At 46.5% G+C, this 24,580-nt stretch overlaps 1 protein-coding gene across 1 annotated transcript; it reads right to left on the reverse strand.

The window, feature by feature from the left end:
* Positions 1-648: 648 nt before the first annotated feature.
* On the reverse strand, positions 649-1,038 carry LOC116989713 (histone H2A-like). Its single transcript, XM_033047310.1, has one exon. It carries the CDS (start codon positions 1,036-1,038, stop codon positions 649-651), a length of 390 nt encoding a protein of 129 aa, XP_032903201.1.
* Between the last annotated feature and the right edge of the window lie 23,542 nt (positions 1,039-24,580).

The raw sequence follows: 24,580 nt of genomic DNA on the forward strand, positions 1-24,580 counted from the left end.
TTCATCAGGGACTGGATTGTTTTTATTGTTTTATGTGTGAAATGTTTTTAAATTTCATGTGCGATGCTCCGGTATTCCCTGGGAAACGTCGTCTCATTTTGCACTGTACAACTGTTGCTTTGCAAGATGACAATAAAGGTTGATTGACCTGGTGTGCACAAACAAGTCCAAACAGAACAAGTTGTCTTACTAGGCTGTGCACGTCATACGCAAAAAGACGTGTTGACAGGCTGCACGATGGATTCCAGCAAAGATCACAGAGCGGAATAAAGATCATAGATCAAAGATCCGCTCTATGATCTTCAGACACTGGTTCGATCCTGATTCCGGGTGCTGCCTGTGTGGACTTCGCACATTTTCCATTTGACAATGTAAAATCAACCGTCTTCCCGCACATCAGAAAGGCGTGTGGATTTGTAAATTATACGCACTTCAAATTACCTAAATGAGTATGGAGTTGATGACAAAGTTGGACACGGTTGACCTTTAGTCGGCCTAGATACGGTCGGACATAGGGCGTTTCCATGCTACATAAACTAAACTAAAATTTCTATTAAAATATATTACACCCGAGTAAAACTCTTTCGGGATAGGTTTAATGGCTCTTAAAAGAGCCTTTTGTGTTCGGTTGAGTTATGTTGATGTCATTTAGACATAAACTTTGCTCTGATGACCGGTTTTCTTCGGCAGCAGCACAGCCTGGATGTTGGGCAAAACCCCACCCTGGGCAATGGTGACCCCACCCAACAGTTTGTTGAGCTCCTCATCGTTGCGGACGGCGAGCTGTAGGTGGCGGGGGATGATCCTGGTCTTCTTGTTGTCGCGGGCCGCGTTTCCCGCCAGTTCCAAAATCTCCGCTGTCAGGTACTCGAGCACCGCCGCTAAATAAACCGGAGCGCCAGCACCAATGCGCTCAGCATAGTGACCTTTTCGTAACAATCGATGGATTCGTCCAACAGGGAATTGCAAACCAGCTCGAGAGGAACGGGTCTTTGTTTTGGCGCGAACTTTCCCACCAGTTTTACCTCTTCCTGACATCTTCGCTCTACTCCACAGAAACCAAATGATTCCGAAACAACGGTCGCAGGTTCTTTTATAGCTTCGTCGTGGACAGAAGATCGAACCGTTTTTCATTGGTCAATTGATTCCCCTTTGTTTCTGATTGGCTTTCTATAGCAGACAAATCTAGAAACGTTTGTAAATTTCAGCCAATGGAAATCCAACTCTTATCTATCCCTAATTAGCATATGGTATCAATCCGAGAAGTTGACACTTTCTCTTTCTTCGACGTCATCTGTCCCGCTGAGTATTTCTAGCGGTATCTGATTTTATTTCAGGTTCCATTTTGCACATCCAATTAAATCAAGTTGTTTAGTGGACCATCAAGGAACTGTAAATGCACAATTGATTTAAACCTGTTTCCTCGGGATTAGGTACAATGATAATGCATTGTATTAGCGTGTCAACCTACATCTGTGTAGAGGATGGCCGGATGACATTTTTTTAATGCAGTGTTGAATCTCTGGAACTTTCTCCCCCTAGCAGGTGGTGGAGGCAAGGGTATTTGAAGAACCCGGAGATTTTTCTTAACTTAAGTAAATCAAGGAATTAAAGGCATGGAAGAGGAGATGAGTTTCAGGGTAGATCATCCATGACAATAGTAAATGCTATGGTAGACATGAGGGGTCGAGTGGTGAGCAAATATGGGCCCCGTATCTGAGGAAGGATGTGCTGGCTCTGGTGAGGATCCAGAGGAGGTTTACAAGAATGATTCCAGGAATGAGTGGGTTATCATATGATGAGCGTTTGACAGCATTGGGCCTGTACTCGCATGAGTTTAGAAGGTTGAGGGGGGAGGGACCTCATTGAAACTTAACAAAATTATGATTGACATAGAGTGCATGTGGAATGCATGTTTCCACTAGTGGGAGAGTCAAGAACCAGAGGTCACAGCCTCAGCATTAAGGGGCGCACTTTTAGAAATGAGGCGAGGAGGAACTTTTTTAGTCCGAGACTATTTAACACGTGGAACTCATTGCCACTGATAGCTGGGGAAGTCAAGTCAGTGGATATTTTTAAGACAGAAATAGACAAATTCTTGATTAGAATGGGTGTCAAGGATTATGAGGAGAAGGCAGGAAATTGGGATTCGGAGGCATATATCAGCCATGATTGAATGGCGGAGTGGACTTGATGGGCCAAATGGCCTAATTCTACTCCTATAACGTCAACTTGTCTCCTCTTGCCCCCATTTTGTTCTGTCATCTCATACTTGTTCAACAGGTCATAGAATCAGAGTAGCATAGAAACCAGTCATTCAGCCCCACTTGCTTATGCCAAACAAGATACCCCATTTACACCCATCCCATCTACCCGCTTTGGTCGATATTCCATTAAAACATTCCTCTCTGTACTTGTCCAAATGTCTTGAAAATGCTGTTATAGTCTCTGTCTCAACTGCCCGTCTGTGAGCAATGGAAGGCCGTGTAGTAGGGAACTGCTCCAACGACGATAGTCCCATTTGACCATTTTTGGCCCATATCCATCTAAAGTTTACCTATGCTTGTGAAGTAGGGCAAGTGACAGGTGTCAGTGGGGAGACACTTTGGGTCGAGTGACCATAGTTATTTTTGTGTAAACATCGTTATGGAAAAGGGCAGGACTGCTCCACGAGCTGAAGTTACAAAGTGCAGACTGTTGATGGTATTAAACAGAAGCGTAGAAATATTGGATGGAGTTTGTTGTTTGACGGAAAAGGGACGTCTGGTTGGTGAGACAGTGATATGCAGCTTTCTGTTGGAGTAAGAGGAAATACCAGTAGGAAGATGCAATGCTGGGTGACCAAAAGTATGGAGTCTCTGGACAGTAAAGGTTGGAAGGAGGAATGGTCAGGTTCAGGCAGCTGGGACCAAGTCAGCCACTGGAGCACTAGGTGACTGTAGGTGATGTAGAGGAGGGCTTAATAGCGGTGTGAGATATCTTCGGCAGAAAAGATTAAGAAGAATACAAGATAGATTTTCAAGGTATGTTAGCAAAAATAAAAGACTAACTTGGGAGTGACTAGGCCCCTCAAAGTATATATACCCAGTTGCCAAACATTTTACATCCTTTTCCCATTCCTATACTGACCTTTCTATCTTGGGCCTCCTTCACAGTCAGTGTGGCTAAATGCAAATTGGATGCACAGCACCTCATATTTCGATGGGGCAGTATACAACCCAACAATAGGAATATTGATTTCTCTAATTTCAAATGACCCTTGTATTCCCCCTCTTTCCATCCCTCCCCCGCCCGAGTCATTCGACTAGTTTCATTGTTGTCCTGATTATTTTCATTGTTTGTATCCCCTTGTTATCACATTTTCTACAGCCAACAATGGAGCATTGTGGGCTCCACCTTTCCGTGATCGCCGTGTCGGAAGGAACAAAGGCGGTGAGCCAATACACCAGCTCCATGTAAAGATCCTGAGAGTGCAAACAATAGAAACTGAAAATCCAACGGTTCTTTTCAGAACCACCCACATTTCATCAAATAATCTTACTAATATTTTGCCAAATAATTTTAACACAGATGTTGCTCTCAAGTTTTCTGCTTCGGATTTAATAGCCTTGGTTTTAACACATTTAAGCATCAGCTGTCCAGAATACCCCACGCATAGCTGTAGAATTCCTGCCACGAAAAGTGCACAATTTCCTTCTCTGTGTTTCTTTGTCATCACATTTAATGACAATTTCAAGCCGACAATTGTGGGCAAAACATTTCCGTGCCTGCTGCTGCTGGCTGTTTAATTGCTTTGGCTAAAACAATGTGTTAAAAGTTGCACCCCTCCCCTCCACCCGTTTTGTAACTACCCTGAATCCCATTACAATTCAAGAGGGAAATTAATTATCGGTCCTTTCACAAAACAATTCTGCAGTAAAAACAAGGAACTCCAGGTATTTTTTTACTCATCTGTTCAGGCAGCACAGTACAATGCTGAGTAAGGTGGGCCAAATATTCTAGCACTATTTCGTACTGTTTTTGTGCAAATATAGGTACAAACAAACAAACAAGATGAGAGTTTTACTAATATAGAGATGCAACCTCGATTTCCATTTTTCCCCTTGTGCAATCCATTCCAACCTATATCTAACACCCCACACACCCGTCAACTGTTCAATCTTGCCATTCCTACGCTCCCATTGCCTCATAGATGTCCAGTCCCTTTGTACCTTCATCTTTTACCAGCCCTCCTGTTCCTCCTTGAACTACCCGTCCTTTATTAATTTCTCTTTCCATCACAGGGGACAGACTACCGATTGACATCCACTGCAAACATACTGACCACAGATATCTGGACTGCACTTCCTCCCTCCCTGCCTCTTGCAAAGATGGTATACCCGAGTCTCAAGCCTCCTTCTTTACTGCTTCTGCTCACAAGATGAGGGTTTCCAGTCTAGGCATCGTTATGCCGCCCCAAATACATTTTGGGTCCTTGGCGGCTCCTGAGGTCAAAGAGTCATACAGCATGGAAACAAGCCCTATGATCCAATTAGTCCATGCCAAAGATCATAGAGCAGAGCAGTGCAGTGTTTTAATGAAACCAATGTTTTAACGAAGTTCAACACAACCTTGCCTTTGTCCCCTCACCTTCAGTTACAAACCCGTGCAAATGGTTGGCATTGTTGATACGGCATATTTTTTTACAATTTCCCCAATCACCCTGAGTGTATTTCCTATTGGAAAGCAGAATACAGTTGATGCGGTCGGTTACATCAGACTAAAGCTGGTTCCGAAATGTGTTTAATATCGCCCAACGCATTTGATCAAGGTTTCCTCAACTGATCCACTTTTCCAACCCGAAGGAAATCACCAAGCGCAAAACGACCAGAATTGTCATATCACTGAACAGACTCAGGGAGCGTAGATATTCTTTAAAAAAACAGTAATATTTTTTTGTCTGGTTTGTCGAAAGGACCACTGGCTTTCAAGATGCACAGTAGTGTATGTAAATGTATTGTAGTAGTAAAAATATAATTGTTACAGCATTACAGTGGTGTAAATATCTATGGAACCAATATGGATTATCATTTTGTTAAATCAACCAAAAGTTCCAATCACACGGGATTTTATTTTATATTCAGGAAAGTCCAAAAATGGCAAAGGAAAATTTAAAATATATATATATATTGCAGCGACTGGACTCTCGCCATGACGGTAATCTCGAGGCAGCAAATCAAGATGCCGCGAAAAATTACCCATTACGTACTAATTGCTTTTTCACAGAGTGGAGTATCCTGGTCTTTGGTCCATGCCGAACAAATGTTGAACTCCTTCGACAATGGAAGTGCAACCATTCAACCTGTGGAAGAGTTACTATCTCAACTAATTTGCACCTCCATTTAGATGGATACTCACTGAAATGAAGTAGAGCAAGAGGCTCATGTAAAGACTATCTTGAAGTCTGTTATATTAGAACAAATTAAGATCAGGTTGCAATATTCAACCAAATGCTCTCTTTTAATTTTGCAGCAATATTCAAATAATCTTTCACTTTCTTCTGACAAATAAATACAGCAAACTTTGTGCAGCCAATTACGAACATCACACACATTACATCTGACAGAGGTTCATTAATCATAAGGGGCATTGATAAGTTGAACGCCCCCAGTAATTTCCTCAGGGTAAGTGAGGCTAAAAGCACTGGGCCGAGGCTTAAGGTGAAAGGGAAAATGTTTTAAGGGGATTGGTGGAGCAATTTTTCACACAGAGGATGATGGGTCTGTGGAATGAGCTCCCTGGGGAAGCAGTAGAGGCAGGTACAGTTATAACAAGGCTCTCAGGCAGCTAAATATACAGGGAAGGTTTGGAGGGAAATGGGACAAAAGTGGGAAAAGAAAATGGAACCAGCTAGTAAGGAAAATTGGTGGTCTTGGTCACGTTGGGCCAAAGGGACTGTTTTGGTGCTGTCCAGCTCTACGACTTTCTGACTCTATAAATTATGACTTAACAGCCCAATTATACTTTTTTTTCTTACATTCAGTAACTGTTTACAATAGTTATATATTTCAGAATACTGAGTCCAGGAGTTGGAATATCATGTCATGAAATCGTTAAGATCATATTTGGAGTAGTGCACACAGCTCTGGTCACTCTGCTTTAGGAAGTACTGGACCAAATGGGACCCTTTGGGTCGCGTCCCCTCAATGCGCGGATGCGGAGGGGGGGACGGCCTGCGGCGTCACACACACACTAAGGGGGGTGGGAGGGTGGGAGAGGGGAGTAAAGGGAGGGGAAGAAGGGGGAAGGAAGGGGAGAGGGGGGGAGAGACGTGGGGAGGGGGAGAGGGTGGATGGGGTGGATGGGGCTCAAAGGAGGGCAGTGGGGGCGGGAGAGAGAGGGGGAGGGAGAGAGAGGGGGGGAGAGAGAGAGGGGGGGGGAGAGAGGGGGGGAGAGAAAGAGAGAGAGAGGGCGGGAGAGAGAGGGCGCGAGAGAGAGAACCGGAGAGAGAGAGGGCGGGAGAGAGAGAGGGCGGGAGAGAGAGAGGGCGGGAGAGAGAGAGGGCGGGAGAGAGACGAGGGCGGGAGAGAGAGAGGGCGGGAGAGAGAGAGGGCGGGAGAGAGAGGGCGGGAGAGAGAGGGCGGGAGAGAGAGGGCGGGAGAGAGAGGGCGGGAGAGAGAGGGCGGGAGGGAAGAGGGCGAGGGGGAAGAGGGCGAGGGGGAAGAGGGCGAGGGGGAAGAGGGAGAGGGGGAAGAGGGAGAGGGGGAAGAGGGAGAGGGGGAAGAGGGAGAGGGGGAAGAGGGAGAGGGGGAAGAGGGAGAGGGGGAAGAGGGAGAGGGGGAAGAGGGAGAGGGGGAAGAGGGAGAGGGGGAAGAGGGAGAAGAGGGAGAGGGGGAAGAGGGAGAGGGGGAAGAGGGAGAGGGGGAAGAGGAAGAGGGAGAGAGAGGGAGTAGAGAGAGGTTGAGAGAGGGTAGAGAGAGAGCAAGAGGGAGAGAGAGGGAGAGAGAGGGGGAGGAGAGGGGGAGGAGAGGGGGTAGAGAGAGGGGGGACAGAGAGAAGTGGGAGAGAAAGAGAAGGGAGAGACGGGGAGAGGGGAGGGGGGGAGAGAGGGGAGGGGGGAGAGAGGGGAGGGGGGGAGAGAGGGGAGGGGGGAGAGAGGGTGGGTGGGAGAGAGGGTGGGGGGGAGAGAGGGAGGGGGAGAGAGGGAGGGGGGAGAGAGGGAGGGGGAGAGAGGGAGGGGGAGAGGGGGTGGGGGAGGGAGGGAGGGGGGGGGAGAGAGGGGGGGGGAGGGAGGGAGGGGGTGAGTGGGGGGGAGAGGGAGGGGGAGAGAGAGGGGAAGAGAGGGAGGGGGAGAGAGAGGGGGAGAGAGGGGGGGAGAGAGGGAGGGGGGAGAGAGGGAGGGGTAGAGGAGGTGAGGGGGTTAGAGAGGGGATGAGAGAGAGGGGAACAGAGAGAAATGGAAGAGAGAGCAGGGGAGAGAGGGGGTGGAACCGCAGTTTAAATCGCACTTAAAAAACTGCAAAGCCTTTGAAATTAAATGTTATCTTTAAGAATTAGTGCAGTGTTTTAAAGAACAACTGGACTAAGTGGGACCCGTTGGGTCCCAGCTTCACACGGGAGGGTTGGTCCCCAAATACAATATTCCACCTCTCCACCAATTCCAATATTCCTGGCCAGTGGGGGGCTTTCTGGAACACTAGCATGGTGTTGTGGGCCGAATGGACTGGTTTCCAGAGGGCAAGTATGGACATTGTGGGCTGAACAGATTCTTGGGCTGGCAGTTCAGTGTTGATTACACTGCGAGTCGGGTTACTGAAATGGATGAAAAAAAGGCCTACGTTCCGCACCGTTGCGTACTACACGTCAGCCCATTGCATTTAGAAGGAGTGGTCTATCTTGCTTCGCTATAGGATCTTTGGCTCAATCCATGTGGAGGACATGGCTGCCTCGGCACACACTGTTAACACACGGAACGCGTACTTTCTTACCTGTTAAAAACTGCCAAAATTGTCATTTTTTGCACTATAAATATTTGTGGGTGCTGTCATTGGAAGCGGGAAGGTCTGCTCTGAACCCGAGCACCAAGGTGTAAGCGGCTGAAGGAGCACAGCCCTCAGGACAGCCCTCACTCTCCCCCCAGGGTCAGCGCTGCCCGGCCATGACTGCCCTGCGCCCCGTCTCCCTCTGTGGGCCGCACTGTCACGGGGCTGTGGGTCGGCAGCACCCACACACGGGGTCGGGGTGGAGCAGGGCCGGGGTGGAGCAGGGCCGCGGCTCCAGGCAACGTCAGCTGCAGCAGAGTTTGGGACAGTCTGCTCCCTCCGCCCACCCAGAGTCACTAACCGCGCTGCATCGGCACCCCGACCTCTTCCTCCCCCCCGACCCCCTCCTCCTTCTCCGACCCCCGGCCGCGGGGATAAACGGCCCGGGGTCCGTGAGTGTGCAACCAGTCTGGATGCTGGGCTAGAAGAAGGGCCCGCTGTGCTGCCAGCCATAGTAAATGCTTACCTGCAGTTCACCACGTGTACACCAGTTGGCATTGCGTGGCAACAGTACGGGTCACGGGTCATGACTTCGATTGCGTGCAATCTCCCTATAGATGTGATCACACACAAACAAATAAAGAAATAAACAAACACACACATACACCCACATCCAAGATAAGAGTTTTATAGTTATAAAATAAGGATGTCATTCGACTGGAGACAGTGCAAACAGGAATTATAAAGATGTTACCAGGACTGGAGAGATTGAGATTTTTTGTCCCTGCAGTGCAAGGGTCAGACAGAATCTGGGGAGGGGATGGACAGTGGACGTTTCGATTCGTATCCCTTCTTCAGACTGATTGCAATAGAGTGCTGGGGGGAAAAGAGAGGGCAGGTGGGACAAAGTCTGGCATTTAGATAGCGCCCAGGTCAGCTCGTCTGCCCCAGAATCTAAAGACGTGCAGGTTTGTAGATTAAGTGCTTCAACAAACAATAGATAATAGGTGCAGTAGGCCATTTGGCCCTTTGAGCCAGCACCACCATTCAATGTGATCATGGCTGATCATCCCAAATCAGTTCCTGCCTTCTCCCCACTGCTATTTTTAAGAGCCCTATCTAGCTCTCTCCTTAAAGCATCCAGAGAACCTGCCTCCACCGCCCTCTGAGGCAGAGAATTCCACAGACTCACCACTCTGTGCGAAAAAGTGTTTCCTCGTCTCCGTTCTAAATGGCTTACTCCTTATTCTTAAACTGTGGCCCCTGGTTCTGGATTCCCCCAACATCGGGAACATGTTTCCTGCCTCTAGTGTGTCCAAGCCCTTAACAATCTTAAATGTTTCAATGAGATGCCCTCTCATCCTTCTAAACTCCAGAGTGTACAAGCCCAGCTGCTCCATTCTCTCAGCATATGACAGTCCCGCCATCCCGGGAATTAACCATGTAAACCTACCATGTTGCACTCCCTCAATAGCAAGAATATCCTTGCTCAAATTAGGGGAACAAAACTGCACACAATACTCCAGGTGTGGTCTCACTAGGGCTCTGTACAACTGCAGAAGGACCTCTTTGCTCTTATATTCGATTCCTCTTGTTGTAAAGGCCAACATGCCATTCGCTTTCTTCACTGCCTGCTTACTTTCATAGACTGATCTACAAGGACCCCCAGATCCCGTTGTACTTCCCCTTTTGCCTTTGATAAATTGTCCCTAGTGTTTCGGATGGTGTTAGTGTACGGGCTGATTGCTGGTCGGCATGGACACGGTGGGTCAAAGGACCTGCAGTTCCCAGGTCACCTGCGCGCCCAGGCCGGCTCGGTTGCCCCGGGACTGGCTGTAGCGCCCAGATCGCGAAAACTAATTGAAAAAAAAATACTCCTGCGGGCCGGATGATTTCGGGTTACGGGCCGGATCTGGCCCGTGGATCGTGGGTTGCCGACCCTTGCCCTAGATGTCAGGCCTCATTGTCCCCCCCCCCCCCATGTTTTAAAAGCAATTTCCGCCCATGCTTGCGGGGACTTTTGGCCGCCCGCTTCTTAGCACCTTTCTGGGCAGCAGGTTTGGCAGCTGCCACTCTCCTCTGGCCCACTTTCCTGGCAGATGCTTTTCTCTTTTGCTCCGATATTTGGCTTCTCCCTGCTTGCCCTCTGCCCCTCTCGACTGCGGATCCGCGGAAGTGCAAGTGCTGTCCTCTGCTGGAGCGCTCTTGTTAGCTATAACGCTGACTGACTGGATGGGCCGGGCGCCGGCCTTGCCCTAGACTGTGGTCCTCCCCCACCGACCCTTGGCGTTGGCTGCACCGAGCTTCAGTGCATCCCTCAGTCTCCTGCAGTCTGCAGCAGGCCATTCGGCAACATTCCCTGACGGACATCTCGCTCTGCTGTGTGGTGAACAATGCTCGGGCAGACCAAAGAGCGTCATTCACCGAGTTGAGGACCCTCCAGCTGCACTCGATGTCAGTCTCTGAATGGGTCCCTGGGAACAGCCCGTAAATCACATAGTCCTCTTTGACGGAGGTGTTCGGGATAAAGCGTGCCAGGGATCCTTGCATACCCCTCCAGACCCTCTTTGCAAATCCACACTCTGCGAAGCGACGTAGCAGCCGTCCCGAGGGCAGCGTGCGCTGGTAGTGAGGTTCCGACGGTGCAGGAAGGATCTGACTGGGAGGGCTCCCCTCACCGCCAGCCAAGCCAGGTCTTGGTGCTTCTTTATATCCTTCATCTCCCCCTTCTGCTTGTAGATTAGGGTGATGCAGCCCTTCCTCATGGAGTCTGACATGCTGCCGGCTAGAAGCATGTCATTGTACACTTCCAGTAGGTCCGGGCCCAACCAGTCCCACAGAGCCGAATACAAGTCTGTAGCCTTTTGGTCATACAAATCCGTGTAAAAGGATTTGCAGATCCTCAGCATGTCCGTCTGCGAGGATGCTACCGAGCCGTCCTCCTCCCTAAGGCTGTTCATCACAGTGCTCCCCCTGTGAACCTTATGGAAGAAGAAACGTGAGCACGTCGCATCCTGCTCCACATGGCGGACCCTGGATCGGAAGATGATCTTGGAGGATTCAGAGATAAAGAGCCGAGCTTGCCTCTCTAAGTTCCTCCCTCACATCCACCCCTCTCGACAGCAGAAGGAGCAGTTGCTGCAAATCTGTCTGGAGCTGACACAATTCCCTCTGACTCTGGCTTGCTCTCTGAACCCCTTTAGAAACATAGAAAATAGGTGCAGGAGGAGGCCATTCGGCCCTTCGAGCCAGCACCGCCATTCATCGTGATCATGGCTGATCGTCCCCTATCAATAACCCGTGCCTGTCTTCCCCCATATCCCTTCACTCCACTAGCCCCAAAAGCTCTATCTAACTCGCTCTTAAATCCATCCAGTGACTTGGCCTCCACTGCCCTCTGTGGCAGGGAATTCCATAAATTCACAACTCTCTGGGTGAAAAAGCTTTTTCTCACCTCAGTCTTAAATGACCTCCCCTTTATTCTAAGACTGTGGCCCCTGGTTCTGGACTCGCCCAACATTGGGAACATTTTTCCTGCATCTAGCTTGTCCAGTCCTTTTATAATTTTATATGTTTCTATAAGATGCCCCCTCATCCTTCTAAACTCTAGTGAATACAAGCCTAGTCTTTGCAATCTTTCCTCATATGACAGTCCCGCCATCTTAGGGATCAATCTCGTGAACCTACGCTGCACTGCCTCAATCACAAGGATGTCCTTCCTCATATTAGGAGACCAAAACTGTACAAAATACTCTAGATGAAGTCTCACCAAAGCCCTATACAACTGCAGAAGAACCTCTTTACTCCTATACTGATATCCTCTTGTTATGAAGGTTAACATTCCATTAGCTTTCTTCACTGCCTGCTGTACCTGTAAGCCAACTTTCAGTGACCGGTGTACAAGGATGCCCAGTTCTCGCTGCACCTCACCCTTACCTAACCTAACCCCATTGAGATAATAATCTGCCCCCTTGTTTTTGCCGCCAAAGTGGATAACTTCACATTTATCTATATTATACTGCATCTGCCACGCATCTGCCCACTCCCTCAACCTGTCCAGGTCACCCTGCAACCTCCTAACATCCTCTTCACAGCTCACACTGCCACCCAGCTTTGTGTCATCCGCAAACTTGCTAGTGTTGCTCTTAATTACCTCTTCCAAATCATTAATATATATGGTAAACAGTTGCGGCCCCAACACCGAGCCTTGTGGCACTCCACTCGCCACTGCCTGCCATTCTGAAAAGGACCCATTCACTCCTACTCTTTGCTTCCGGTCTGCCAACCAATTTTCTATCCATGTCAACACCCTACCCCCAATACCATGTGCTCTAATTTTAGTCACCAGTCTCCCCGCGGGACCTTTTCAAAGGCTTTCTGAAAGTCTAGATACACTACATCCACTGGCACCCCTTCATTCATTTTACTTGTCACATCCTCAAAAAAATTCAGAAGTTTAGTCAAGCATGATTTCCCTTTCATAAATCCATGTTGGACTAATCCTTTTACTGCTCTCCAAATGCCACATTATTACCTCTTTAATAATTGACTCCAGCATCTTTCCCACCACCGAAGTCAGGCTAACTGGTCTGTAATTCCCCATTTTCTCTCTTGCTTCTTTCTTGAAAAGTGGGAAAACATTAGCTATCCTCCAATCCACAGGAACTGATCCTGAATCTATTGAACATTGGAAAATGATCACCAATGGGTCCACTATTTCTAGAGCCAACTCCCTGAGGACCCTGGGATGCAGACCATCAGGTCCAGGGGATTCATCATCCTTCAGTCCCATTAGCCTACCCAACAGTATTTCTCGCCGAATGAAAATTTATTTCAGTTCCTCTACCCCCTTAGATCCTCTGTCCTCCAGTGCATCTGGGAGATTGTTTGTGACTTCCTTAGTGAAGACAGATCCGAAGTACCTATTCAACTCTTCTGCCATTTCCATGTTGCCCATAATAATTTCACCCGTGTCTGCCTTCAAGGGACCCAAATTTGACTTTGCTACTCTTTTTCCCTTAATAATAATAATAATAATAATAATAATAATAAACTTTATTACGGACTCAAGGTCCAGCCAAGGGGCAACATTACATTAAAAATGCATTGCATATCAAATATCATAAATATATATAAAATCATGGTATATCACATAAAAACATCATAATTTATATTTAACAAAAACCCACAATACTTAAGTTAAAAATCCATATTAAAAGATGATCAATGTCCTACAACGAGACAACAATACCAGTGTCTCCACAACTGGGATTCGTAGCGTGTAGTGCTAACCCTTATGTTTGTCAAGGCCACAATAAGCACATTTTTAGAGTCATTTATCCTGCAAATGAATTTATACATGTGGTGTCTTAGGATAGCTTCTAAAGTACTGACTCCTGCAGCCACAAACATATTACTGGCACTACACCATCTAGGTTGCCTTAGCAGTGTTCTCATGGCATCGTTATATGCCACCTTTAGTCTCTGCATACTTGTCTTTAAATAGTTCGACCACAGGTCGCAGTGTGGAGGGGTGTGCAGTATGCTCTAAATAGCGACATCTTCACCACATCTGCACACGCACCAAATTTACGCAAGAGGATATTTGCCTGTACATACAGCATGCGTCGTTGCCTATAAATATCCTCATCATCTGTCATTTGTTCTGTAATAATATGCCCTAGATATTTTATCTTATTACAGACACTAAGATTGTTGTCAGACAATTTAAAAACAGGATATTTTAGGCATTTATCCTCTTTGGTTCTACAGACCATAACAGCACTCTTACTAGCATTATATTTAATGTCATGTTCCAAACCATACACGGAACATATAGTAAGGAGCTGCTGGAGACCAGCACTAGATGGACTAAAGACCACAAGATCATCTGCATACATAATATGGTTCACTAAAATATTATCAATCACGCACCCAGTGTTACAGGCTTTCAATTGTTTAGACAGATCATCAATATGTAGATCAAAAAGGACTGGGGACAAAATTCCCCCTTGTCTAACACCATTGCTAACCCCAAATGGGGCTGAGACCCTATTGCCCCATTTTATTTGCATAGTCTGGTGGGCATACCAGTAGGCCAGAATTCTAACAATGTATTCAGGCACCCCTCTTTGACTCATTTTACCAAACAGCTTTCTGTGATTAACACAGTCAAAGGCTTTGGAAGCATCAATAAAGCACATAAGGATTGAAGAGTTTTTGCCTCTATATTTGTTTACAATCTCTTTTAGGGCATATATGCATAAGTCAGTGCCATGTTTAGCTTTAAAGCCAAACTGGTTATCTGTGGAGTTAACAAACTCATTTATTCTATCCAGCAGAACTCTTTCTAAGACTTTTGACAATATGCTGGCTAAAGCTATGGGCCTGTAATTATTTAGGCTGCCTACTTTACCAGCTTTGTCCTTAATGACCGGCACTAACAGGACAGACAACATTGAGTCTGGTAACAAGCCATGAATCATAAAGCCAGTAAAACAAATAGCTAGGAGAGGAACTATCCTCATACTCGCATACTTAAGATGTTCAGCAGAGATATGATCCAAGCCACTTGCTTTGTTGTTGGACAGCTTGTTCATGGCATGATACACCTCATGTGACATAATCACCATCGAGTCATTACTCTCAATATTTTCCACCCTATACAAGTCACCTTGGACACAGTTGAATAAAGTGCTATAATGTTGTCGCCATAACTCCGCGATATTAGCTGTTCCGGAGATTTCAGCTACAGTACATGGTAGAGATGTTTTGCAACTGCTAAGAGCTCTCACTTCCTTCCAAAAATCTGTAGCATTGTTACTTAGCAGCTTCTTAGCTATGGAATCAGCCTTCATAGCTTGCTCATTTTTACAGATGAAGCGAACAGCATACTTATTAGTGAGCATTAGTGAGCTTCTTGTGCTCAAACACAGGCCCCTGTCCGGGTCTACCTGCCATAGCCCATGATTTGGTGGCTTCACGGGCTTCAGTATGATACTCAGCTACATACTTATTTCAGCCAGGTCTGATGTTATGAGTCTTATTTTTATGCTTGCAGTAGGGCTTACTGCCTACATATAAAGCGCTTACTATATCATTATACATGGAGCAGATATCTCTCCTATGCTTCATATCTTTACAATTAACATTACTACATATTATTGCATCTTTAGGTAGATTAATATTGCTTAAGGATTTATCTGTATGGGCATAATAGGCTAGGATGTCTTCCTTTGTAAGCGTTGACCAGTCCAGTTTTTCTGTATTAAAGCTATTTCTATCTCTGGATACCACAGGTATGTGTTCAACGTGTCCCCTTAACATATCTAATGAAGCTTTTACTGTCCTTCTTTATATTCCTGGCCAGCTTCCCTTCGTACTTCATCTTTTCAGCCCATATTACCCGTTTTGTTTCCTTCCGATGTCCTATGAAAGTTTCCCAATCCTCTAGCTTCCGGCTACTCTTTGCTGTGTTATACATCTTTTCTTTTTGTTTTATTCTATCCCTAACTTCTCTTGTCAGCCACGGTTGCCTCCTCCTCCCCTTAGAATCTTTCTTCCTTTTTGGAATGAAATTATCCTGCGTCTTCCAGATTATACCCAGAAATTCCTGCCATTGCTGTTCCACCGTCATTCCTGCTAGGATCCCTTTCCAGTCTACCTTGGCCAGCTCCCCTCTCATGCCTTCATAGTTCCCTTTGTTCAACTGCATCACTGACACTTCCGATTTAGCGTACTCCTTCGCACATTGCAGATTAAAACTAATCATATTATGATCACTACCTCCAAGCGGTTCCTTTACCTCGAGTTCTCTTATCATATCTGGTTCATTGGACAACACTAAATACAGAATTGCCTTTACTCTGGTCGGCTCCATTACAAGCTGCTCTAAGAATCCATCTCGGAGGCATTCTACAAACTCTCTTTCTTGGGGTCCTGAACCAACCTGATTTTCCCAGTCTACCTGCATATTGAAATCCCCCATCACCACAGCGGCATTACCTTTGTTACATGCCAGTTTTAACTCCTGCTGCAACTTACACCCTACATCCGGGCTACTATTTGGGGGTCTGTAGATAACACCAATTAGTGTCTTTAACTATGAAGAACCTCTTAATATTCTCCTTGGTTGCTTCCCACCAGAGTGTTGGGAGTCAAAGAGGGGCTTCACCGTTCTCCAACATGTGTAGTCCCTCTTTAGCTCCTCAACGTTCTCTGGGGTCAACAGCTTCATATTTAACTTCCACATCCCTCTACCTGCCTTTTGGTCCTCCTGTAGATGACAGGAAGCCTGAAGGAAGCAGTGGTCAGAGAAGAACACCAGCGTGAGGTCAGTGTGTCTGACCGTGACGGCCTTCGTCATGAAGACGAAGTCTATCCAGGATCGGGCTAAACCGTCCGATCTCGACCAGGTGAACCGCGGCTGGGACCCGCCTGCAGGGTCGCTGAAGGCGTCGTGCAGCTTTGCGTCTTTTACCGTCTCAATCAGGAACTTGGACATGCTGTCCAGTCTGTGGTTGGCACTGCCGGATCGTCCAGCCACATCGATGATGCAGCTGAAGTCACCGGCCAGAAGGAGTTGCCGGGACGTGGCCAGCAGCGGTGGGAGCTGTTGGAGAACGGCCAGCCGCTCGCTCTGCATGGGTGAGGCATACACATTAATCAGCCGGAGCGGAGAACCCCGGTACATTACATCCACCACGAGGAGACGCCCCCAACCACCTCCCTGACCTCAGTGATAGCGAAGTTCCCTCCCCGCAGCAAGATCCCCGTCCGGAAACGCGACAGTCATTGTCCCCCGACCACACTGACAGTCCTTGGGGCCACCGTCGCGACCACCTCCGATAACAGCGGAGATGTGGCAGCCCGCACTCCTGGAGAAAAGTCACATCTGCCCTGTCCTTGGCCAGGTATTGTAAGGCATTTACACATCACGCAGTGCTCTTCATACTGCGCACATTTAAAGATGTCAGTTTGAGCTCCATTGTCTTTAGAGTCACTGACCATTCTCTTGTCCCCTCATGCCCACTGCTTCGGTGAACTGCCTCACCTTTCCTGGGCTCAGGTACTCGGTGCCGGCATCCTCAAGTAGGTGGGTTCCCTGTGGCGTAAACCAAGATGTTGTTGGGGGGGGCTACTTGTTCCACCCCCTTCTGGGTGCTCAGCTTCCTCCGTCTCCTGTAGCTGGGGTACGGTGGCTGATTTACTGCTCTCAGTATCCCGGAGATGGGGCCCATTGGCCGCTGCACTGCTGCCGATGTCCTGGGGCTGGAGCCCCTTGGCCGCTGCATTGCTCTGCCTCCTGGGGCTGGGGGACAAAAGGCGTGGCCTTTCTCTTTTCCTCCCGTTTTCTTCCTCTGCCTCCGTCGTTGGGACTTCACGGTCGCCTCATCCTCTGACGAGGAGAGATTGTTGCCATCTGTCAGGGAGAGAGATCTTTTTTTGGACTTACCAGCCCTTTCCGGCCTCGGCTCTTTGGGCTGAACCCTCTGGTGTTTCTTCTTCGTCACCGTCGTCCATTCCTCCTGCTGTTCCCCCTCCTCCATCGACTCTCCCTCCAGGTCTCCTTCCGGCAATTGGCTGTCCTCATCCCTGTTCCCCCTTTCTGCTGGGCTCTTGGTAGTGGTGGGGGGTGTCTCGCCCACCCTGGGTGTGCTGCCAGCAGCCCCTCTTGTCGCCTTGGCAAGCCCTGTAAAGGTGGCCTGCCTCCCCGCACAGGTTGCAGTTCTTGCTGGCCTGACAGTCCTTTGTTCCATGGCCTTCCGTCTTGCAGTTCTTGCAGACAACTGCAGTGCATTGGGCCATCGCATGCCCAGGCTTGTTGCATTTCCTGCACAGCCTGGGTTGTCCCGCGTAGCTCATGTATCCTCGGTTCCCTCCAATCGCGAAAACCAAGAGAGGGTGGAGGATTGCTCCGTTCTTGTCCACCCTCAGCTTTACATTCACTTGCCGCTTGCTTGTCCAAATCCCATGCAGGTCCTTCACGTCCACACAGTTCCCTATTCCCTCGACATAACGAGCAAAGAAGGCGAGGACATCCACTCCGGGCACATGTGGGTTGAACATGTGCACCGTGATCATCCTTTTCCTTCTGGGTGGGGAGGGTGAAGAACGGCTGCACTTTCAGCAGCGCCAGCGGAGCTTCATTCCCCTTCTCCCAGAAGTATTCCATCAACTTCTGCCATCCTGTTGGATACTTGAAGGTAACATCAAAATATCCGTTACCCGTGAAGTCCTGGAGGCAGTAGATGTCCTGGACCTCAAATTTGCAGGCCTTTAGCAAGACCTTCTTCACGAACAGGTCCCGTGAGAAGGGAGTCCCCTTGCTGAGGTCCTTTACTCTGACTTTCAGGGTATTTGGGATACCCTGTACTCCCGCTCCAGTTGCTGCTCCCATTTGGCTGGATGAGGTGTTAGGTTGGTTACCCAACCAGCATGGATCCACCTCTAAGCCCGCAGCCGACCGACTCATCCTCACCGATTTCAATCCGAGATTCACGGTTCTTGTCCCCAAGGGACCGCCAGAACTGTTCTAATAAGAACAGATAGTCTATTTTACTCAAGTAGCTCGTCCTGAAAGAACCGCCTTGGTGATCACTGTTTCTCCCCTCCCAGGTAAGGGGACTGGTGGAGCATTTTTTTGCACAGAGGATGATGGGTCTGTGGAATGAGCTCCCTGGGGAAGCAGTAGAGGCAGGTATAGTTATAACAAGGCTCTCAGACAGCTAAATATACAGGGAGGTTTTGGAGAGAAATTGGCCAGAAGTGGGAAAAGAAAATGGAACCAGCAAGTAAGGAAAATTGGTGGTCTTGGTCACGTTGGGCCAAAGGGACTGTTTTGGTGCTGTCCAGCTCTACGACTTTCTGACTCTATAAATTATGATTTAGCAGCCCAATTATGATTTTTTTTTTTACATTCAGTGACTTATATATTTCAGGATACTGAGTACAGGACTTGGAATACCATGTCATGCCTTCACCTGAAATCGGTGAGTTCATATTTGGAGTAGTGCATACCGTTCTGGTCACTCTACTTTGGGAAGTATGTCATTCGACTGGAGAGAGTGCTAACAGGAATTACAAAGGTGTTACCAGGCCTGGTGGGTTTGAGATACAAGGAATCTGGATTTTTCGTCCCTGCACTGCAGGGGACTGACTGGTGACCTTAGAGGTTCATAACACAATTTTTTTTTCATGATAGAATGCAAAAATGGATGATTTTACTTCGGAGTCACGTGAGTGACTACGTGAAGAAAGCCGTCCAGGCGCATGCGCGTCATCTCGTCAGACGCATTGTGTTGTGACCGCGGTGGGGGGATGGTCCTCCAAGTGGTGAGTGAAAGAAAACCTGAAAGTAAGTATTTTCTACTTTCATTTTCAGGCTGCTTTTCTCCAGAGACTGCGTGCAGAGACAGGCAAGTCATAAAAGTATGGAGAAAGGTGGGAGGATTACGGGAAAGCGCACCGCAGTAAGCACTCAAGACGACAAAATGTCTGAGAGTAGCGGGCGCCCCACTAAAAAGTAGGTAGATAAACCGAGTACTTCAATACCGGGAGAAAAAAGTCCGTTGAAACTCCCGCAGGGAGCAAAGCCAAAAAGAAAACTAATCGGCTGATAGACTCGGATGATTCTGAGCCAGAGAGAGACAGACTTTCTCAACTGGAATTCCTCATGGGTAAAATGATTTATAAAGGCAAACTCCAGAAGGAGAAAAAACGCGGGCTCAAAGAGCAACCACATGGAACACCCAGAAGTGGTTCTGGGAAACGTTGGCCCAGATTTGAGCCAGCGACCGAAATGCCTGATGATGAAGATGAATATGTAGGCTGGCCTGACAGGGAGGCAGCACCAGAAATGTCTGAAAGACAATACAGACGTTGGTCTACAGGAGACCCAGAATATGGAGCAGCACCCAAAAGTGGGCTGCCAATATACAGCTCAATGGAAGAGCTTGATGTACCCCAAAGAGGGACAAAAAAGCGTTGGCCTATAATAGAGCCATCGCATGAAATACCTGATGATGAATATCCAGGTGAAACCCATTATGAGGAGGAATATCCAGAATACTCTGATAATGAATCAGTTGAGGACCAGAACTCAATGCAAAAAAGAAAAATGCCAGGGCTGGCTCAAAAGTTCTATAGTCCCAGACACAAGAGACAACCTCTTCCAGAGGAAATAGCAGAAAGTATAAATTACCTGCTTTCCCATCAATCAGAAGATACAACAATGGATGAAATTATGAACAAATATGAAATCCCACAGAACTGTGCTCTACTAGGAGTTCCAGCTGTTAACAAAGAAATGTGGAAGTATATGGGCATTGCAGTAAGAGCTCAAGAAATGAGATTATAGCGGGTATTAAGATTGATTGGGTCAAGTATTACGGCATTTGCCAAAGATCTGGAAGAAGGAAATGTGACAACGTCACAACAGGATGTAATGGGAATGATGTGTAATGCACATTTTGAAATAAACTGTATTCGTAAAACTGCGATAAGACCTACCATAGATCCTAAGTTTGCAGGGCTCTGTAAACCATCTAATACACAATTGCCAAATTTACTCTTTGGAGAAAAGCTTGCCAAAAAACTAAAGGTGCTCAACGAAGAATCAAAAACCATCGGGATGATAAAACCACCGATGTTTGGCAGCACAGCTAGAAAGCAATATCCATACCGAAGGGGAACTGGTGAAGGAACAAGTCGCTCGTACTCACATACAAGATATGGACATACAACCTCAGGACGTGGAGGACCTGGTATTTCCACAAGGGGCAAGGTACAAAAAGTGACGCCAGTAAACCCTGAGGTAGGTGGCTCTGGTTCTGAAAGAAACATATCAGATGTATCCTACTTACAAATTGGGGGTAGGTTACAATTCTTTTTAAAATAATGGAAACTAATAACATCTGATGCATATATACTGTGCAGTATTATGGGGTTTAGAATTGAATTTTACCAGAATGAAAATCCCCCTACTCAACATACTCCAAAAAGAATACACTCTTTCTCTAAAGAAAAGATGAGAAGAATTCAAATAGAAATTGAGATTTTGAGTAAAAAAAGGGGTAATAGAGAAAACAACTTATCAAAACCATCAGTTTATATCTAGTATTTTCTCTAGAACAAAAAAGGATGGGGGTACCTGTACTAGAATAATTTTGGACCTCACAAGTCTTAACCCTTTTGTACAGTATAAACATTTCAAAATGGAGACTTTTACTAATGCTTTGCAATTAATTTCAACAGAATGCTATATGGCAAGCATAGATCTCCAAGATGCATATTACTCTGTTGCTGTGCATGTGCAATATCACAGATATTTGAAGTTTGTCTGGGTGAGTCAAATGTGACAGTTTAAAGCATTACCAAATGGTTTAACTTCAGCCCCCAGATTGTTTACAAAACTGCTGAAGCCAATCTTAGCATTGTTAAGAGCTCAAGGCCATTTGATAATGGCTTATTTGGATGACATTTTAATTGTGGGAGATGCTGAAGCCATGGCAACAGCCTCAGTTTTAAAAGTAAAACTTACATTTCAAAGAATGGGATTTGTGATTCATTCAGAGAAATCCAGACCACCTAACAAAATAATTGATTACTTGGGGTTCACTATTAACTCACACCACATGATAGTGAGCTTACCCAAGGATAAGAAGCTGCAATTGATTGAAGGTTGTAAGGAACTAATTGCAGGCAAACAACCATCAATCAGGCAAGTAGCAAGTCTACTGGGCAAGTTAATTGCTTCATTTCCAGCTGTGCAGCTGGGGCCACTGCACTATCGGCAACTGCAGAGAGCTAAAATTGCAGCATTAAAAAGACATGCTGGACATTTTGATAGGCCTATGCAATTACCGAACACAGCAATTGAGGATATAAAATGGTGGATTAAAAATGTGGATTGTTCCTACAGGAAAATAATGATTGAATCACCAGCTACCATTTTACAAACAGATGCAAGTGCACTGGGATGGGGAGCTGCGGATGCCAACTCAAGCTGTGGATGTAGATGGAATGCAGAGGAAGAACCTTTGCTCGAGACACATGGCATTAATTATCTTGAATTACTTAGTGTATTGCATAGCTTAAAAGCTCTTTGCCGAAAAGTACAAAATTTGCATGTACAGGTTCAGATTGACAACACTACGGCAGTGGCATATGTCAATCACATGGGTGGAATCAAGTCAGAAGCATGTGACAGATTGACAAACAGGATTTGGCACTGGTGCATTGAGAAAAATATTTGGCTTTCTGCAGTTTACCTACCAGGTAAATTTAACATAATTGCAGATACCAGGTCAAGAAATTTCAATGACAATACAGAATGGATGTTAAATCGTGACGTTTTCCACAAGATTGTGGGAAAATTTGGGAAACCAGAAATTGACTTGTTTGCATCCAGATTGAATCACCAGTTACCTCAATATGTTTCTTGGGAGCCAGATCCAGGTGCGACAGGGGTAGATGTGTTTACGCTAAATTGGGGTGGAATGTTTTTGTATGCATTTCCTCCCTTATGTCTGATCAGTAGGTGTCTACAGAAGATCAAACAAGATCATGCTTCAGGATTGTTGGTGGTTCCAGATTGGCCCACACAAACATGGTATCCATTGGGGTTAAAAATGGTGACTGAACCCATTATGCATGTATTTAGACAAGAAAACCTACTTGTGCACCCTGTAACTGGTGAATTTCATCCTATACATGATCATATTGATTTGTTGATTTGCAGATTCTACAAAGACCATATGTTGGAAGAGAACTATCAGATCGCTCTATGGATGTAATTACAGGATCATGGAGGGATAGTACCCAGAAGCAGTACATTTCTTACATTAAGAAATGGGAAGAGTTTTGTTCAACACAAAATATTTCTTACGAAACTGCAGACACTTCAGATGTTGTAGAATTTTTGTCAAAATTACATTTTGATGATAACTTAAGCTATAGTGCGATCAATACAGCAAGGAGTGCTTTGTCAGCATACTTATCAAGACCATCGGAACGTGAGGTTCTCGGATCACACCCTTTGATTTGTAGATACATGAAGGGCATCTTTAATGCTAAACTTCCCAGACCGAGATATACGGAAATCTGGAATGTGAGGGATGTACTATCACTACTTAGGGACTGGGATCAAATTCGTCGTTAGACAAAATTACAATGAAAGTAGTCATGTTAATGGCTTTGGTCTCAGCTCAATGAATACAAACATTACACAAGTTAAGGATAGACAGAATGGGAATGAAATCAGAGGAAATTACATTCTATGTCTATGACTTGCTAAAACAGAGCAGACCAGGAGTTTCGGGGTGTAAATTGTTTTTTTCAGCATATCCTTCAGATCAAAGACTTTGTGTAGTTACATATTTAAAATACTATATTGAAATGACCAAACATCTGAGAGGTGTTGAATCTGCATTATTCATCAGCCATAAAAAGCCACACAAAAAAGTGACAACACAAACAATTTCAAGATGGCTGAAGCAGGTGCTATTGGATTCAGGAATTGATACTGACAAATTTAAATCTCATTCCACCAGGGCGGCGGCAACATCGGCGGCCAAGGATTTGGACATGCCAATAGACCACATCCTCGCGGCCGTGGGATGGGCAAGTGAAAGGATGTTTCACAAGTATTATCACAAAGAAATTGCAGACCCTGGTGTATTTGGTGGTACTGTTGTGAATTCAGTATTAGATATCCTTAGTGAATAAAATGGGACACATGTTTATCATAAAATAAAATCTTCATGTAGTCACTCACGTGACTCCGAAGTAAAATAGTAAGATTAAACGAGAATTTACCAGTTTGATCTTTATTTTATGAGGAGTTACGTCGAGGGACTACGTGCCCTCCGCTCCCACCCTAAGATCAAACGTAAGTTAAGTTGTATCACGTACCTTACTATTATGCTTCGGAATATATCATCTGTGATTTCACACCGCTGCTTTGAAGTTTGACGCGCGTGCGCCTGGACGGCCTCCTTCACGTAGTCCCTCGACGTAACTCCTCATAAAATAGAGATCAAACTTCAAACTGGTGAGTTCTCGTTTAATCTTACTATTTTAGTTTGTGAGCAGTGGTGAGGAAGTATTTAAAAGACACCTGGGGGTCTCTTCTACAAAAAGGATGGGGTGCACATGGAACAAGCTACTTCGGGAAAAATGGGCCAAAGGGCCTGTTTTTGTGCTGTCTAGAGGTGGGTACAAATACAATATTCATAATGCAGGTACATGGATTTAAAAGGTTTGGAGGGATGTGGCTCAGGTGCAGGCAAATGGGACGAGCTCGGTTGGGCAGCTTGGTCGGCATGGACTAGTTGGAATGAAGGGCCTGTTTCTGCGCAAACCCGAAGTGCAGGAGTAACTCAGTAGGTCAGACAGAATCTGGGGAGGGGATGGACAGCGGATGCTTTGATTCGGGTCCCTTCTTCAGACTGATTGCAATAGGGTGGTGGGGGCGAAAAAGAGAGGTGGAACAAAGTCTGTGCACTTTTCTGGGCGGCAGGTTTGGCAGCTGTCAGGCGGAGAGTGGTCGCGGCGGTGCCGGTGTCGTCCTCTGCTGGAGCGCTCTTGTTAGCTATAACGCTGACCGACTGGTTGGGCCG

Source organism: Amblyraja radiata, chromosome 29 (genome assembly GCF_010909765.2).
Source record: "Amblyraja radiata isolate CabotCenter1 chromosome 29, sAmbRad1.1.pri, whole genome shotgun sequence".
Lineage (NCBI taxonomy): Eukaryota > Metazoa > Chordata > Chondrichthyes > Rajiformes > Rajidae > Amblyraja > Amblyraja radiata.